General features: G+C 48.2%; 1 protein-coding gene across 1 annotated transcript in view; it reads left to right on the top strand.

The window, feature by feature from the left end:
* Positions 1-16,709: 16,709 nt before the first annotated feature.
* Positions 16,710-18,492, top strand: part of Scn11a (sodium voltage-gated channel alpha subunit 11) — a 58,558-nt gene continuing 56,775 nt past the window's right edge. The window contains exon 1 of the mRNA XM_051202369.1: positions 16,710-16,976. Within this exon, the coding sequence (XP_051058326.1) occupies positions 16,710-16,976 (267 nt within the window). The remainder of the gene's footprint in view (positions 16,977-18,492) is intronic.

Below are 18,492 nucleotides of genomic sequence, written 5' to 3'. Positions count from 1 at the left end.
ATAAACATGGGGAGGGGGTGAGGGAGAGGGTGACCCGAGTGGGTGTTTGGCAGAATCTGAGGTGTGGACCTGTGGCATAGGGCAGACGAGGAGAAGACCCATCTTACAAAGGAAATGGAGCATCTGTGAGGGTTAGCATTGATTGACAACTTTGTAGAATCTGGAATCACTTAGGAGCAAGCCTCCAGCCACACCGCCGAGAGATTATCTAGATTTAGGTCAACTTTGGAGAATACCTTCCATCAAATCAATTGCAGTGGGAAGACCCGCCCACTTTGAGTGACACCATTCCCCATCCTGCGTTGTGCAAATGGATAAAAGGATCAGAGCAGCAGGCATTACTCTTCTGTCTTCCTCATTGCAGATGTCATGTGACAGCTGCTTCAAACTCCTGTTGCCTGGACCGTTCTCCCCCATGACAGACAAAGCCCCCTGACTCCAGTTCTTTTCTCAGAATATTTACCATGGATATAGGCAAAGGAAATAAGGCAGTTGGTGTTACATTCATGTCTTAGGTCACCTGGGTCCATTTCTTTCAAGTCTGCTCTGTGTGTGTGTGTGTGTGTGTGTGTGTGTGTGTGTGTGTGTGTGTGACCAGCATCCGACACAGGGCACCAGACCTGTGGCTGGGGTACAGCAGAAGGCTCCGTTGGTAAAATGCTCACCATGTAAGATGAACGCCTGAGATCATTACTCAGAGTCCACATTAGAAGCAGGCTCACTTTGTACCACAGAGGCTTTGACCTCAGAGCTCTGGGGGGAGGGGGGGTCACTGAAGCTTTGAGTGGCCCGATGTGCACACCACCCTCTGACTTCTCAGAAGGCACCAGCAGCCTGGGAGGTATGGGAAGAAGGCCTGTTGGTCTTCCAAGGAGCCAGTGCACTCACAGGCTGATTACCTAGTGCAGAGATCACAAAGATTGGGAGGGAATCCAAGGTGGCAGGCTTAGTGAGGAGGCTGCAGTGTGGGGGGGCTGGGTGGGGGGGAGAATACAGAAGGAGGGGGATGGTACTGTGGTCTCGTTCTGTAAGTCCTGCAAACATGCGATCACACGCTCACCTCGTTCTGTAAGTCCTGCAAACATGCGCTCACAGGCTCACTTCAAGGCCTGAGTAAGTGGTATTATAGACCAAGCCTTGAATAGAAAATTAACTAAAATTTCCACTGTCTATTTTGTTTGAGACAAGGTCTCAGGTAGCCTAGATGAGCCTCAAACTCACTATGTAGCTCAGGCTGGCCTTGAATAGACCTTTCTGCTTCCATCTCTCAAGTGCTAGGGTTACAATCATGTGCCACCATGCTTGCCTCCAGAATCCTTTACAGCTCTAAATTGAATTGAATATATAAAGTGACAACAATATAAATATATATATATATATTTCCCCCCCCCTGGGTAATTCCAAATGATGATGCTCCAATTAGCTGAGGGGTAGGTATGTTTGTGAGCCCAGACTTTTTTTTTTTTTTTAATGGCAAACTCTCTCTAGCCTGAGGATGCATTTCTTTATCACAATGGAGAGACCAAAAATTAAAATTAATGAAAGTTTAAAGACTTGGGCTGCTGAATCTATGCAGAGAAAAAGGAAACTTCTAATGATAAAGAGAATTTGACTCCCTAATCAGGAGTATGTGACTGACGAGGAGCCTGAGCCCAGCTCTTGGAGAAAAGGAGTTTGCTCACCACCATCTGTGTCAACATTACTTTGTCCTAAAGAAAACCAAAGAATCACTAATTGATGGTTGTAAAATCCTCCCCACCAGGGGATAATTAACAAACTCATGACCCCATGCTGCTGCTTAACTTGCTTAAATGTATCTTGCTTAAACTATATAGCTATTGCTTTACTTTGTACTTTGTAACAACCTTGAGTAAACATGGAAACTTTGTAATCTTGTGGCTCTCAGCCTTGTGGTCTTTCCCTTTAAAAACCTCCCTCTTACTCTTCGAAGTAGAGGTCCCTGCCATCTTGAGCAATAAAGAAACCTTTGCTTTAGCATGGGTGAGTTGGTTCCTTGTGGTGGTCTGTTTGGGATTTCAAGAATCTGGCATAACAACAACTTCTTTTGATAAAGCCTTCTATTTGTTTGGAAGAAACAGATAACTTGGTAGAGACAAAGAGCCCAGGGTACTGTGCATGTGGGAAAACAGAGTGGGTTAACTTTTTCTTTTATTTATGTGTGTGTGCATGCATACATGTGTGTGCATGTGTGTGCGTGTGTGTGCTGTGTCTACAGAGGCCAGAGCTGGAGTTACAGGCAGTTGTAATTGTGAGCTGCCTGGCAGGGTACTGGGAACTGAACTCCAGTCCTGTATGAGAGTATCCAGTGCCTTTAATTGCTGAGTCATCTCTCTAGCCCCCTGTTTGTTCGTTGTTGTTGTTTTTGAGACAGGGTCTCCTATCTCTTGGGTGTGTGATCCTCCTGAACCTGTCTTCTGTGCCGGGATTAGAGGTGTGAGCCACTATGCTCAGTTGGAGAGGAACAGCTTCATGGAATTCATGTAGATATGGAAGTGTTGGTTGGGCTACAGTTCTTATGAACTCAGAGAAATACTGAAAAAGCCCAGCTTTGCGTTCTCGGTGATGGGGCTGCTCCTCCCACAAGGCTGCTAGCTGCTCAAGACCTATCATAATGGGGTATAAACCTGTTCCCTTCCCCCCACCTCATCTCTGGGGGCTGAAAAGTCACCCGGAGTGCTTTGCCCAATAAACCTGGTCTTTTACTTTTAAATTCAGCTTGATCTGGCTTCCTGCATTGGTGGAGAAATCTGCTTCGGGGTATGGAATCCTTTCAGGAAGAGACCAACTCCACAAAGTTATCATCTAGCTACCACACACTGTGGGAAGTGCACACACACACACACACACACACACACACACACACACACACAGAGAGAGAGAGAGAGAGAGAGAGAGAGAGAGAGAGAGAGAGGGAGAGAGAGAGAGCATAAGAACAAAATTTAAATTTTTAGAATGTTATGTCAAGGACAGTGGATGTAGCTCAATGACAGGGTGCTTGCCTAGCACGCATGAAGTCCTGGGTTAGATTCCTAGTGCCAAATACACAGGGTGTGGTGGCACATAGCTGTAGTCCTAGCAGTTCAAGGTCATCTTTAGGTACATGTCAGGTTAAAGGCCAACCTGGGCTACACTGAGCCCTTGCACACACACACACACACACACACACACACACACACACACACACACACACACAAAGCTGTGCTGGAGATGTGGAGAGACATGCTTAATTAATGAAATGGAGGACGGTGGGAGAGGATAGAACCGGGGTTCTAGTGGGATTAGAGAAAGCCAAGAAGGATCCCTTCTTGCTCTGTCCTCCACAGAAACTCCAGTGAGAGCCATGCTGTACTTTATACTTCTGTGTCAACGGGAGGCTCAGAAGAGAGGGCATCAGGGGTGGGTAGGGAAGACAAGGTGCAGCCCTGAGGTATTTAAGACCTGTTCGCCCTTTGAGAGCTTCCTACGCTTGCACAATATATGTGGTCATCTCCACCTCTCACACGGGCCAGCTCCTCCCTGGCCCCTTCCTGACGCATCTCCTTCCCATTTCATTCCTCCTGCATCTTCTTAGTAATGCACCAAGTCTTGCTGCTACCAACACGTACATGGATGTAGGGCCAACTTCAGGAGCACGGGCAATCTAGCTGGGGTCACACCTGAAGAAAGGTGGCCCTCCCTTCCCCAGCAGCCGTCAACTGGCAATGGTTATAAGGAAATGTAATTTTAATGGTGTCACGTGGCCACCGGGTCAAGCTTCTTGGCGGTTTCATGGTGTGGCCACTTTACTGGTGGCAGACATTTGTGGCAGGCATTGTGTTCGCAGTGTCAGGGTGAAGGGAACCGAGTCTCATCAGGACTGGCGTTGGCATCGAGCAATTAACTCAAGGCTGAGAGAAAGTGGGAGAGAGACTTACTCTAATCATTCTGCTGCTGACCTTGGACCTCAGTGATCAGATGTCTCTGTTCCTGGGCACAGCATTTGAATCCCCCCCCCCCCGAATTCTAACAGTCAATTGTGTTTCTTCCTGTCACTGCAGCTCAGCTCCACTGTGTTCCCCAAGGAGTGGTCCCCAAGGTATGATGCCATGGCAGGACACTAAGGAAAAGAACTGGTGTGTGTGTGTGTGTGTGTGTGTGTGTGTGTGTGTGTGTGTGTCTGCTCGAGCATCTGTGCACGTGTTCTCATGTGCGCACATCAGAGGCCCACTTCGTGTGTCTTCCTCTGTTGCTCTCCTCCCTATATTTTCCGGGAAGAATCTGTCACTGTGCTCATAACTTACCTTTGTGGCTAGGCTGCGCAGCCCTGCTGTATCCGGTTTTTATGCGATGGCCCCTTTAAGCTTCCACCTCCCCCACCCAGTTAGGGCAGACCAAGAAGAATAAAGCCAGAGTCAACTGGAAAAATATTTAAAGCCTATTTAGCATAGCAACAAGTTTATTGTGATTTCTAAGCTGATTATATCCCTTTTGACTTCTAGCCAGTCCCTTCCCTGGGCTTCCATATAGACTTGGCCATCTAGCCCAGCCCCAGGCTGGCAGCATGACTGTCTGACCCTACAGTCCCAGCCCTCTTCCTCCAACCATCTCTTGCCTGTCTGGCTCTTGCACTGATAGCCAGCAGCCCATTGTAGCAAGCAGCTGCTCACTAGAGGTTGGTATGATGGGCATAAAGAGTGTCGAGTATGTGCTGGGAAGGTAGCTCAGCAGGTAAGAATGCTTGCTGGGTAAGCATGAGGATCAGAGTTCAAATCCCCAGAGGCACATATAATAATAATACAACAACAACAACAACAATAATAAAAACAGTTGTGGTTGCACACATCTGTATTCCCAACACTGAAGGGCCTTGCTGGCCACCAGCCTAGATCCAGGTTCAGTGAGAGACCCTGTCTGTATGTACACACAGGCATGCATACCCTCCCACCACACACACACACACACACACACACACACACACACACACACACAAATGTGGAATGTGTATAGAACATTTGCCTTTGTGTGAGTGGGGATATGGTGGTGAGCAGGAGATCTTACATGTGAATGCTAACTCTTACTGCAGCCACAGACATTTAATTTGTCTTGCTTTTCCTCCTGTGCATACTGTGAACCCATGAATCCCTTGTTATCTGAGCCTATGATCGTTTTAATCTCACGAATTTAGATGTTATCGCTGAAGAACCAAGCGGCAGAGCTCTGTGGAGCCAAGGCCAGGTCTTAATTTTCATTCTGAATGCTGTGTACATGTGTTTTGTATCTACTTTTCTGCTGGCTAGCTTTCTGTTGCTGTGACAGAGCACCCAAGATAAATAACTCCAAGAAGGAAAGGGGCTGGCAAGATGGCATATCTGATTAGGATGCTTGTTGCTAACCCCAGTGACCCGAGTTTGGTCCCTGGAGCTCACGTGGTGGAGAGGAAGGGACAAGTCCTGGAAAGGCATCTTCTGACCTCTACAAATGTGCTAAGTCATGTGTGGGCCAGCATGCACAAAATAAATGAGTAAATGATTTCTTTTTAAAGGAAAGATACTTCTGGTTCATGGGTTTGGAGGTCTCAGCCCACATCTCTTCCTATTGCTCTTGACCTATGAGGAGGAGGACGCACAGAGACATGCAGAGTAGAGAAAAATATTCATCTCTGGGTGGCCAGGAAGTGAGAAGGAGGCAGGGTTCCCACGTAGCCTTCAAGGGATGCTCTGTGTTAGTTACTTTCCTCGTTGCCATGACAAAAATACCTAGCAGCAGCTACCTATTGAGAAGAAGCTTATTTTGGCTTGTGGTTAAGGGGGCACAGTAGGGGAAGGCGTGCTGGCTGGGGCTCTGCCTGTGGCAGCAGAAACTCATGGCATAGCTCCTTACGTCCCTGGGGACCAAGAAGCAGAGAGAGTCCCAACTGGAAGTAGGCTGGGCTCTGACCCTGCAAGTCCATCTCATGGTCTCCATCTCCACAGCAGTACCACCTGTGAGCCAAGTGTCCCAAAGTGGTGAGTCTGTGGGGACATTTCACAGGCAGACCACAATATGTCCCCATCCACCTACTTCTTCCAACCCCATCTCCTGACGTTGCCTCAACTCTTAATGTTGTCGCCTGGGATAAAGCCTATGTCATCGTGCTTTGGGGGACATTTAAAATGCAAACCATAAAAGCTGTGTTAGTTCTCAAATAACAGCCCGGTTGCACCTTGTTTAACCTTGTAGTGAACAGAGAGGATGTATGTTGCCTCCTTTGATTCTTACAATGGGATGATATTGCTGTTTTGGATCTCTCCGCCTTTCTCTTAATGTGAGTGTGTGTGTACTCATATATTTGTATACGCGTGTGTGTGCATGTTTGTGGAGGCCAGAAGTCAATGTCTGGTGTCTTCCTTGATCTTGTGTGTGTGTGTGCCACGGGTGTGGGTATTGTATAGCAATTTCCTTCAAGATAAAATATGCCCATCTTGGAAGGAAGCTCTTTAAGGCATAGGGTGTTCTAAGAGGAGGTGAAGTATCCCATTCTGTGGGGAAGTTCAGGAAGTACACAACTCAAGGGCCTCAGGAAGTCTCTGAAACTAACTAGATTCTGTAAATAGAGTTCTTAATTGGTCTAAATAACAGAAACCCGGAGTCAGCTATTGAGGAAATGCTGAGGGAGGATAGAGATGAAGGAGCAAGCCACAGCCACCTCTACCTCAATAGCTTCCAAGCAGAACAGAGTACGGGTTCCTTTTTCTACCCCTTATTGCCTCTCTCTGCCCAGCCATCTCATTTCCTGTTTCCACCCAGCCATCATCTCACTTCCTGTCTGCCTGTACAGACCTCCATGGTTAAGTAGCACAAGCTCCATCCTCTGATCTTCAGACAAGCTTTATTTGCATAAAGCAAGATTATCACAGGATTCACTAGACCCCCTCCCTCCCTGAGCTAATACAGACTCGGAGAAGTGCTAGGAGACTTCTCAGGCCAGCCAACTTGCCTGGGAGAAGCTGATACCAGATTGGCTGCCTGGAAGAGGCTCACACCAACGGAGACACTCAGAACCGGTACTCTCCCACCTGTTGAGCTATCTGTAGGTTATGCAGTGTGCTCCAGGGTTCTAGCTTTCATGAACCATTCATTGCTTATATGCTGGGTTGGGCTTTTTGTGATACAGCTGTCTTTGAGTCATCTCTGTGGTAGTTTGAATGAGAACAACCCCAAGGGCTGATGTATTTGCATATTTTGTCTTCAGTTGGTAAACTGGGAAGGATTAAGAGGTGAGGCCTTGTTGGACAGGTGTGTCTTTGGGGGTGGGCGTTGAGGTTTCAAAAGCTGGCTTCAATTTGCTATTCTCTCTCTCTCTCTCTCTCTCTCTCTCTCTCTCTCTCTCTCTCTCTCTCTCTCGTGCTTGTGCGGGCTCTCAGCATCTGTCTGCAGGGCCATGTTCCCTATCACAATGGCCAGGGACTTCCTCTGAAATGGTGAGCCCAAATCAACTCTTTCTATAAGTTGATTTGGTCATGGTGTTACTGCTGCGACAGGCCTGACTGTGCTGTTTTTGGGGGAATGTGGCAGACCTTGGGACTTTGGACGAGGAAAACAGTTGGATGCTATAAACAGGGATCAACGGGCCATCCTGTAAGGAACCCCTCGCCCATACTCCATCCCAACCAAACTCCTTGGCTCACCAAGTTGGACTTAAGTGATGCTCTTACTGTGGTCTGTTGTTGATAGCGGATGCCTGTGGTTGCCAGGACAGGGTGTCAGATTCCTTGGAGCTGGAGTTACAGGCAGTTGTGAGCCTGTGATGGGTGCTGGGAACCAAATGCAAGTCCTTTGGAAGAGCAGTCAGTGCTCTTAACCACTGAGCCATCTCTCCAGGCCCTCCGTCTTTTTTGTTCTTTGGAGACAGGGTCTCCCATGAACCCAGAGTGTACGGCTTTGGCTGGACTGTCTGGCCAGCAGGTTTTAGGGGCCCTCCTGCCTCTGTCCTTCCCAGCACTGAGCTTACAGGTGGACAGAGTTTCCACCTGGCTCTTAAATGTGAGTTTTGGGATTTGCACGCCCATCACCCCCCCCCCCCCTTGCATTTTGGGTTCCTGTAAGAATCATTTCTTCCTGACCCTTCTGGTGGATGGCACAGCATCCCAACTCCATCTCCTTCCCTCTGTGTATTGGTTCAGAGTTGGGATCCTGGCTCAGGCAGGGTCAGTCAGTCCCTTCTCTAGGAGTCCTGCATCTGGAAGCGAAAGAGGTATACACGTAAAGACCACAACAGAGGGTCTGTGTTTCTGTTAGCTCTGCCAGGAGCACAGGGAGAGAAAAAAGCAGAGATCTGTTGCATAGCTATAGAAACAAGAGACAGGTAGAATCTGAATTCAATCCCACGAGGACCAGCGGTTTCCTTCTGTGTGACACCTCAGTTCCCTGACAGAGAAGTCTCTTCTCTGCTGTATTAACTAAGGTTAGGCTTTAGCGATGCACAACAGAAGAATCTCTAATAGATGGCAGTAACGGGACATTAGCAACTGGGAAGCGGAGCGCGAAGCTTCAAGTGCGGGAATGAACCGTGGAGTCAGACGACAGAGCAGTTCTTACTGCTCTGCCCCAAGGAGTTGTAGCAGCTGAGGGTTGATGTCTTGATAAGCACTGGCATACAGGCATGGCCCTTTAGAGAACCCTGTATACATGGAAACTACTGTGTGTGTGTGTGTGTGTGTGTGTGTGTGTGTGTGTGTGTGTGTGTGTGAGAGAGAGAGAGAGAGAGAGAGAGAGAGAGAGAGAGAGAGATTGCATGCAGGTGTCTGTGGAGGTCAGAGTGCCATTCTCGGTAAGCCACCCGCCTTATTTTCTGAGTCGTGACCTTTCACTACAACCTGTGGTCCTCTGTTTCTGCTGGGCTGGCCAGTGAGCCTCTGAGATCCTTCTGTGTGTGCCTCCCCTGTGCTGCAGTTACCATTATGACTGTTCTTTCCTTATTTTAGTAATTATCTTTAAGTGTGTCTGCATGTCCATGGAGGTCAGAAGCCGGCATTAGATCCCCTGGAGCTGGTGTCGCAGGTGGATGTGAGCTGCTGCCTGATGTGGGTGGTGGGAACTGAACCCAGGTCCTCCAAGCCTAGCTTCTTACAGGGATTCTCACTGAGCTATCTCCCGAGCCCTCTGTAAGAACTCCCTTTTGTGGTATTTCTGAGTACACCGACTGCTTTTGGTGACCCTGCAGCCTTTCCTCAGCCTGCCATTGATTTCGGCTAATGCCATGATACCACAGCCCAAGGCTTTGGAAGAAGACTAAGCCTTGGCTGACAGTGGGAAACTTGCTCCCAGGGTGACTCACTCATGTAGCTGATAAGTTGGTTCTGGCTGTTGTCAATTCCTCCAACCGCAGGCTCTGTACAGGGCTAAGTGTCCTTAGGCTTGTGGCTAGCTTTCCACAGAACAGGCAGGCCAAGGGAATGGCACAGAACAGGCAATGCCTTCTCCATCCAAGCTTCAGGGATGATCACACATGTTCATGTCTCCCTGTTGGTGACATGGGTCAGCTTGTTCAGTGTGAGAGGAGGCTAGTTGAGGAGATGATAATCTGGATGTTAAGACCACTGGAATAACTAGTGGCAGTGGGGGACCATTACTCCACTGCCACTAGAAGATGTGAATCAGAGGACAAATGTCCCAGACTCCTAATATGCAAGTCTATCCTTCACGGCTCCTCAGAGGGTCCCCAGAGAGACTCATCGCCATAATAACCACAAAGATACATCTTTATTAGCTTCTGCTCTGGCTTCCTCCTCTCTCTCCTTTGGTCCTGTTCCGTGTCTTCACTTTCTGAATGAATGCCCGCCCACGAAATGTCAGTCTAATGCTTTAAGAGCAGCACAGCCCTGAACTGAGAGGTCTGAGTTACCATCTCACTGCGGCACTAAAATACCGTGGTGAAACCGCGGAAGGCAGAAGCGTAGACACAGTCTCCTCGCTAAGGTGGCCTGCGTTTGCGTCTTTCTCCCTGTCACTAAGCCCGGACACTTGACATTATTTGCATTTACCTTGAAGAGGAATCCACGTGGACTCTCTGAAACGTCAGGAAGCACAAATACAAGTTAACAGCTTGGAAAACACATTTGAAAAGAATTGACATTAAAAACAAAAAACAAATAAACAAACAAGCAAACAAACAAAAAGCCAGGGGAGCCTTTTAAAAATAATGGGCTTAGAGGCCTCTCATCTCTCCAAAGGTGTGCATGCCTCCTCTTCCTCGCCCTTCTAGCCTGACTCACACAGACGCATAGCTCTGATCCATTCTTTAAAAGTCAGGCTGTGGGAAGCCTGTCAGGCCACAGGCTCCCTCCTTACCTGCGCTCTCGGTTCCTGTCCACAGGACCTACGCATTTTATTACTATTATTATTATTATTATTACTTAAAAACCATCAGGCAATGGGCTGGAGAGATGGCTCAGTGGTTAAGAGCACTGCTGTTCTTCTAGAGGAACTGAGTTCGGTTCCCAGTAGCACAAGGTAACTCACAACCTCGTGTAACTCCAGTTCCAAGAGATCCAATGCCTCTGGCCTCAGCAGGCGCCCAAATGCACAGACCCAAATGCAGACCCAAATATCTCTGCATAATTACTGGGCATGGTGGCATGTGCCTTTAATTTGGTAGAGGTATGGGGGTATGTGTGTTAACTCCAGCACTGGGAAGGCAGAGACAGGCAGAAACTTACCTAGGGCTTGCTGGCTAGACAGTCTAAATACTCACAGAGATTAGGTCAGCGAGAGATTGTCCTAAAAGAAAGCAAGGAACAAAGGAAGGTGGACAGTGCCTATGAGATGACATGAGATGTTATCTTCTGATCTCTACACACGATGCACATGCATAGGAGGGTGTGGGCGTGCACACACCCACACACCCACACAAACAAACACACATACACACACAGACACAGATGCAGACACACACACACACACACACACACATACACCAACACCAGAGTCTCTGAGGTTGCCAAGTGTTTGACAGTTAGGGTCACATTCACTCCTAACAGAAGATTTGAAACAGTTAACCCATTTACAGGGAGAAAGATGAGGCTTGGCCTTCAATATGTGCCCAGCATCTTAGCTTAAAAATGGGGGCAGAAGGTGGTCTTCAGTGTCCTGGGCCAGGGCTGGCATCTGCCCAATTCCCTTCCCACCCTCCTTTAGACTTCGGCGTCTATCGACCGCCAGCTTGTAAAAGCCAGCGTACATCTGCTGCTGTCCTGACTACAGCAGTTCCCGAAGATGGTTTATAGAGTGACCCATGCCGGGTAGGTTTTTTTTCACACATGAGTACACTTTTGTCTTGATCATTTTTATCCCCACTCCTCCTCCTAATTCCTTCCAGATCCATCCTCGCTCTTCACAACCTCACATTCTCTCTCTCTTAAATTTTATTGTTGTCTTTGTGTGTGTGTGTGTGTGTGTGTTTTGAGACAGTCTTCCTTCATGTAGTCTTAGCTGTCCTGGAACTTGCTCTGTAGACCAGCCTGGCCTTGAACTTAGAGATCCACCTGAACTTTTTAAAGATTTGATACTCTACTAAGTGCGGTTTGCTGTGTCCATGTGCTCACGGGTGTGTGACTATTCAACAGAGCTGGGCTGATCTATCAAGAGCCACACCCTTAAAGAAAACCCTCTTGCTCCCCCGCAGCAGCCATCGACTGTCAGTCTCTCCCGAGCCCCTCCCACCTCCATCCTGAAATAATGATTGGCTTGATCTTGTGCCAGCAACCGCAGCTGCTCCGGGTCTGTTCATCCTGTCATGTCCCTGGCCTCTGGCTCTTACAACCTCCCACACCCTCTTGGATGGTCCCTGAGTCTTGGGGCTGGGGGATGACTCTGCTGGCTCTTCCTTATCCTCAGCACTCTGGCTGCTTGTGAATTTGTGCATTAACTCCCATCCACTGCGAAAGAAACTCCTCTGATGTGGTCTAAGAGCTGTGTTCATCTCATTCTCCAGAAGTTTAAAAAGGGAAAAATAAACAACAACAATAACAATGAAACAACCCAGCAGCTCACATGGAAGAGTCTTGGGGCTTGGTGACAGGACCTCAGCAGAGCGGTTTGGTGGCCATGTCTAGGCATCCCTGTGCCTCCCACATAAGCAAAGTGTATAATTCTCCAGGGTCTGGATGATGACACAGACAGCACAAGGAAAAGAAAGAGGACCAGACACTTTCCAAGGGACAGCATGATATGTGGTTTTCAACAGCCAGGTCCAGGTGGCCCACACAGGCGCAGGTGGCTCGCATAGGTCTGGGTGGCCCCCAGGTGGAACCCAAGACAGAGCAGAGTGTGGCTTTTCAGAGGGAATTTTTCTGTCTTCTCTCACACTCTTGGATGAGGCTAAAGAGAAAAACCAACCTGTTTCTTTATTAATGATGCTCTCTGCAGAGTTAGATTAAGCACTGATTAAAGGCAAGATGTAAGTACTCTCTCAGTCACTTCTCTGGTTTCAGGGCTTCCTTCTCCACTCTTTAAAATCACTTTGGCTCTCTTCCCATTTGCCGTCCTTGCGCTCCACCCAGCTTCCCAGCTGCCCTTCCCGGAGCGCTAGCTAGCCCACTGCCAAGAGCGAGAATCTGTGGAGCCATACCGTGCCCTGAGCCTCCTTACAGAAAGACAGGTAAGCCACGGGCTGGGGCCACCCTGATCTTTTCCAAGCTGGGGCTTGTCATTAGAGAGCTTTGCTTGTTTGCGTTAGGTTGGAGATCAAGTCCTTTTGTAACCACATCCCACCAGAGGTGGGACCAGGTAGGAGATGCATGGTCAGGTGACAGAACCCACCAGGGGCTTCTCAGAGAGTCTGGGAGAAGGCGACAGGAGAGGCTGGCTGCCCTGTTCAGGTGGATGCTCACCGCCCTGGGGATTTGATGTCTGCAGTTGGGGTTCTCTAGACAAGGTTTGCACAAATCACGTCTCAAACTTAAGAGACTGGGACAAATCTACCAAATACTTTCAGGGTCCCCTCTGGACCTCTAACCAGAGATTATTCAGTGGTGTCTTTGTAGAGGAGTTAAATCCCATGGTTGGCTTTCTACAGGGGTCATTGTGCGAGCGTCTGTTCATGCTCGCTTGCTTCTGGTTTTCTCATGGAATCTATTAATGGGGAGATGACATCCTTTTTGTTGTAACCCACATAAATAAACATGACTTAGGCAACCGAAGCTAAGAGCTTGATCGGGCCCCATCACCCAGTGTGGACAAGGAGGCACCATGGAACATATTCACGGTCCACCTACAACCTTGGCGCAGGGGTGGGGGTGAGCTGGTGGGGGCAGTGGGTACCTGTGACAACCGTGTGAACAGGAAGGTCCTGGAAGGTAAGTCACACACAGTGAAGGAGCTGGAGATTTGTGCAGCCCTGCTGTGGCTTTCTTCTCCTAATCATCTCCTTCTGCCTTCCTTGGGCATGAACAGCCAGCTGGGACTGCAGGGCAGCCAGGAGCTGATTGGGCTCGAGGTTCATCCAAGACCATAGGCAAAGCTCTTGGTTTCTCTAAGCCCCTGATGCCCCTTCTGCCGTCAAATCTCCATCTTCTAGTACTGCCTGCCTTGCAGATTTTCAGAGATGGAGAGCTTGCTTTGTAGCTCTTATTAGCTCATGCATGTCAGTGTGACCTTTGGTACTCTGGTTATATGGTCAGGATCCCCTTTGAAATGTTCTTGGTGGGCAGTTGCAAACCTCCCGTGATTTCTTAGTTGTTCCTCCCACATCTGGCCAGAGAGTTACCTAGAGAGAGAGAGAGACAAGGAAAGCAATCCAGTAGCTGGGAGCCCTTCTCTCGGATGGCAGCAAGGACATTTACCCCGTGAGATGATGCACATTACACACCCACAGTTTTACCTGGAGCAGAGTAAGCACTGTTAAATGGTAGCTGTGGCTGCTAACGTGTTGGTAATATGGGGCTCAGTGAGAAGATGGCCACATACAATTGCATGCAAGTGACAGTGACAGCCATGTAAAAGGAGACTGAAGAGAAATATGCCAACACATTAACCCTGCGTGTGTTTGGTGGCTGTGGCTTGTGGGAGATGATTTCCTCTTTTCTTGTTTTCTAAATGTGATCGAATGAATGGTTTTATGGGCTACAGCAGGAAACAGGTGGTGCTTTCAAACTGGGCATTTGGAGAATGTTTCATTAAAGGGACTTTGTAAAAAGCTGTAGGCAGATCCCAGTCACAGAAATGCCCAATGGTGTATTTCTTTGTCTGGTGAGGCCAGGAGGCTATAGCACCTCATATGAGAAGGGGGAAAGGGAAGGCAGGCAGGACTGTCTAGAGGAACATGGAGATGGCAACCTTCCAGCATGGCTGACGGCCAGCAGCAGGAAGAAGCGAGGGGGATAACCCTGACCCACCTCTGCCAGTCGCTCACCGTCTAGACACAGCTAGGCTACAAGGGACCCCAACCATGAGCCAAATGTGGGTCATCCCAGAGCACTGAGCAGGGCTGCAAGGATGAAGGTGGCCAACAAAGTGGGTCATGTGACTTTGATAAACTTTACAAATGGAGCCCACTGTCCTCTCTCCTCCTAGCCAAACAGCTTCCAGCTCTTCAGATCCCACCCTCATCCCTTCACGCAGCCTCCACATTGCCGGCGTTTGTTCCTGACCATTGGTATTTGAAATCCCAGGCTCTCCCTTTATCAGAGGTTGAGTAGCAGCTACTGAACTGTCCGTTAGTAAGATGAGGATGGGGTTTACTGAGCGCTACATCTCCACCTTCTCTGTCCTTTCCTCTTCCTCGGTAGTCGTCCTACTGTGGGAAGAGATCCCACATAACAGAGAAGAAAAAATGGAGTATTTGTCTGAGTCTGGCTTATCTCCACGAACATGGTAATCTCTAGTCCAATCTGTCTTGCTTCAGGCATCGTATTTTTGTTTTCATTTATTGTTGAACAACACATGTGTATTTCATTTAAATATATGCTTATTCATTGCTGAGCTTTGAGGTAGAGTCCAAAGCTGGATATCGTGAATGATGCCCCAGGGACTGTGGATGTGCACACATCTCTGTTGGATGCTGCCTTTGGGGTGTTAGGGTGTAAATTTAGCAGTATTGTATCTGGTCCATGCAGTAGTTCTGTTTTCATTGGAACCTCCACATGGATTTCCATAGTGATTTAACTACTTTCCCTTCCCACGGAAGTGTGAGATAAGCTTTCAGTCTGTCTGTCTATCTATCTATCTATCTATCTATCTATCTATCTATCCATCCATCCACCCATCTATCATCTTTCTATCTATCCACCCATCCATCAATCCATCTATCATCTATCTGTCTGTCTGTCTGTCTATCTATCCATCCATCCATCAATCCATCTATCATCTATCTATCTATCTATCTATCTATCCATCCATCAATCCATCTATCATCTATCTATCTATCTATCCATCCATCCATCCATCAATCCATCTATCATCTATCTATCTATCTATCTATCTATCTATCCATCCATCCATCCATCCATCATCTATCTGTCTATCTGTCTATCTCTCTATCTTCTATGCATCATCTATCATCTTACTGGGGATTAGATTCAGGGCTTCACACTTGCTAGGCACACACTGTACCGATGAAGTGTAGCTGCAGTCTTAGATGGAATCTCAATGTGTCTTTGGCTGGTGTTTCCTTGGTGGTGAAGGCCACTTGCTCCTCGTTTTTGAGAGTCACCTGTTATGCTCTGCTCACTTCTGGGCTGGCCTATCTCTTCACTTGGTGTACTTCTACAATGCTGGATGTTAACCCTATGTTGGATGAATGGCCAGGAAAGGTTTCTCCCATACTGTAGCTATCTGTTCACTCTGTTTAGTTCCCACTGTTACACAGATGTAATTCCAGCTTTCAGTCCCTGATGTTATTCTCTGAGACACTTGAGTCTTTTGTGGTATGCAGTTATAATGCGTCATGGGGAGCTCTCATCTGGCCACGAATAAATGCCTCCTGTACGTGCATGTCCATATCTTTTCCAAGACTTGGGAGGGTTTTTTTGGGGGGTCACCATTTCCCTAAATACTTTTCTGTGTGTAAAATTGGTGTTTGAGTTTTGAGCCTGAATGTCATGTAACCCAGGCTGGTCTCAAAATCACTTTGCAGCCAAGGATGACCATGAACTTCTGCTCTTCTTGTCTCCACCCTCTAGAGTTCTCGTGTGTTCTGTTCATAATTTCTTAGTCTTTTTTTTTATTACTGTCTCCCATTCTAACCCATCACTTGTGTACAATGTATACACACAGAACTTTTTCTTTTTCCAATTTATTTATTAGTTTGTGTTTTGCCTACATGCATGTCTGTATGAGGGTGTCAGAGTTACAGACAGTTGTGAGCTGCCACGTGGGTGCTAGGAATTGAACCTGGGTCCTCTAGAAGAGCAGTCAGTGCTCTAAACGGCTGAGCCGTCTCGCCAGCCCCATCCAGGACCTTTTCTACAACATGAAGAGATACAGAATATAAAGTGCCCTTGTCTATCCTTCCCGTCCCTGTTGATTCTATGCCCTAAGTTTCTACTGTGCCCGCATGGTAGCCCTTTCTGATCTGCCCCACAGACAGCTGATACTCAAGCCTTGTCATCTTAGCGTCCACTTCTGTAGACCTCCAGGACACTAACCCTTGAGAGTCAACTGCAGGGCAAGCCAGTTCCATCCCCATCCTGAGAACTCTGTTTCTGCCACATGTCTGTGTCCCAAGGGTGAAGATGGAGGACAGGTATTACCCGGTGATCTTCCCTGATGAGCGGAATTTCCGCCCCTTTACTTCTGACTCCCTGGCTGCGATAGAGAAGCGGATTGCCATCCGAAAGGAGAGGAAGAAGTCCAAAGACAGGACAGCAGCTGAGCCGCAGCCTCGGCCTCAGCTTGACCTAAAGGCCTCCAGGAAGTTGCCAAAGCTTTATGGCGACATTCCCCACGATCTGATAGCAAAGCCCCTGGAAGACCTGGACCCGTTCTACAGAGACCATAAGGTACTTCCACACGGGCGGACGCCGTGTGTCCCCGCCCATACTCACAAGTGCATCGCTGCAGTGGGGTGTGGGAGGCAGGTAGTACTCTTCTTTGGCTTTGCTGTTTGTCCTTGTAGCTCTGAGAACCAACTTGGGATCTTATCCACTCTCTGTAATGCTGGGGAGGGAGAGGAGGCTGACTCTGCAGAAAGGTTCAAGGTTCAAAGGTCAACACAGGAGGCAGGCACGCCTGAGCGGAGCGTGGCAGGTAAGGGAGGGAGGTCAGGCCACTGCTCTAGACAGATGGTAGCCCAGATCCCCACTTCCTGACTCTAAAGTGGGAACAGATAGCTGATCTCCCCACCCCAAGGCAAGACTGGCTGTGGAAGAACTTTGTACCCTGTAAATCATGTGGACATCGAGAATTAACAGTGCTGCCCATTCAGCCAGAGTGGCGTCTTAAAAAACATTTGGACAACAGGCTCTCTAGGCTGTTAAGTGAGATTAATGAAAGCCAAACTGATAATTGAAATAGAGTAGGCACAGTCAATGAAGGCTAAGTACATAAGAGTGCATCAAGTGGGCACATGTGGGTCATATGCAAACCCCATATGAACACACGGTAACCTCCACGATTTATCTAATACACATAATTCTGCCTTTTAATTTTATTACATTTATTTGTCGTGTGTGTGTGTGTGGGGGGGGTATCCATGTGGCATGGCATATGCGTAGAGGTCAGGAAACATTTTAGGGGTTGGTTCTCTCCTACCATATTTGGCCTGGGCTCAGCTTCAGGTTGCCAGGCTTGGCAAGTGCCTTTAACCTGCTAAGCCATCTCACCACCCCTATGTGCAATTTTTCTTTTTCCAAATTAGTTTTTAATTATGCGCATGAGTGTTGCGTCTGTATATGTGGGCTAGGTACCGAGTGTGTGCAGTGCCCACAGAGGCCAGAAGAGGGGGTGAAATCCCCTGGAGCTGGAGTTAGAGATGGTTGTGAGCTGCCATGTGGGTGCAGACAATTGAGCTCAGGTCCTCTGGAAGAGCAGCCAGTGTGCTCTGCCACTGAGCCATCTCTCCAGACCCCTTTCATGTAATTTTTGCAGGAAATTCTAGAATGACTGTAAAATGAGGAAGTATGAAGTCTGGGCCCTCCTTGGCTCCTTGAATGCCTGGGCTGAGAAGCCATCCCTCTGAGAGGATTCCCTCTTTTAAAAGGCTCATAAGACCTTGCTGTCCTCATTTGTAGGCTCCAGCAGAGGAGGGAAAGCCTACCTCGTCAACTGGGAGCCTTGGGGGGGGATTTTTAGTATAATGACTGTGGTGCCAAGAGCATCTTTTGCTGTCACCAAGGGACCCCTGACCTCTGAAAGAGTGGTTGCCTGGGTGCACGCCCTTTAAATGGAAACAGCCGAGCTGCCAGGCCAAATGGGGATGGATGGGACAGAGAGATGCAAGAAAAGCAAAAACACACTTTACCTCTCCTTTTCATTGTTCTCCAGAACCTCAGACACCTCTGGGGGTGTGGGTGTCAG

The sequence above is a fragment of the Phodopus roborovskii genome, unplaced genomic scaffold (assembly GCF_943737965.1).
Source record: "Phodopus roborovskii unplaced genomic scaffold, PHOROB, whole genome shotgun sequence".
Lineage (NCBI taxonomy): Eukaryota > Metazoa > Chordata > Mammalia > Rodentia > Cricetidae > Phodopus > Phodopus roborovskii.
The sequence above is the reverse complement of the archived record's forward strand: the minus strand, read 5'-3'. Positions and strand labels throughout refer to the sequence as shown.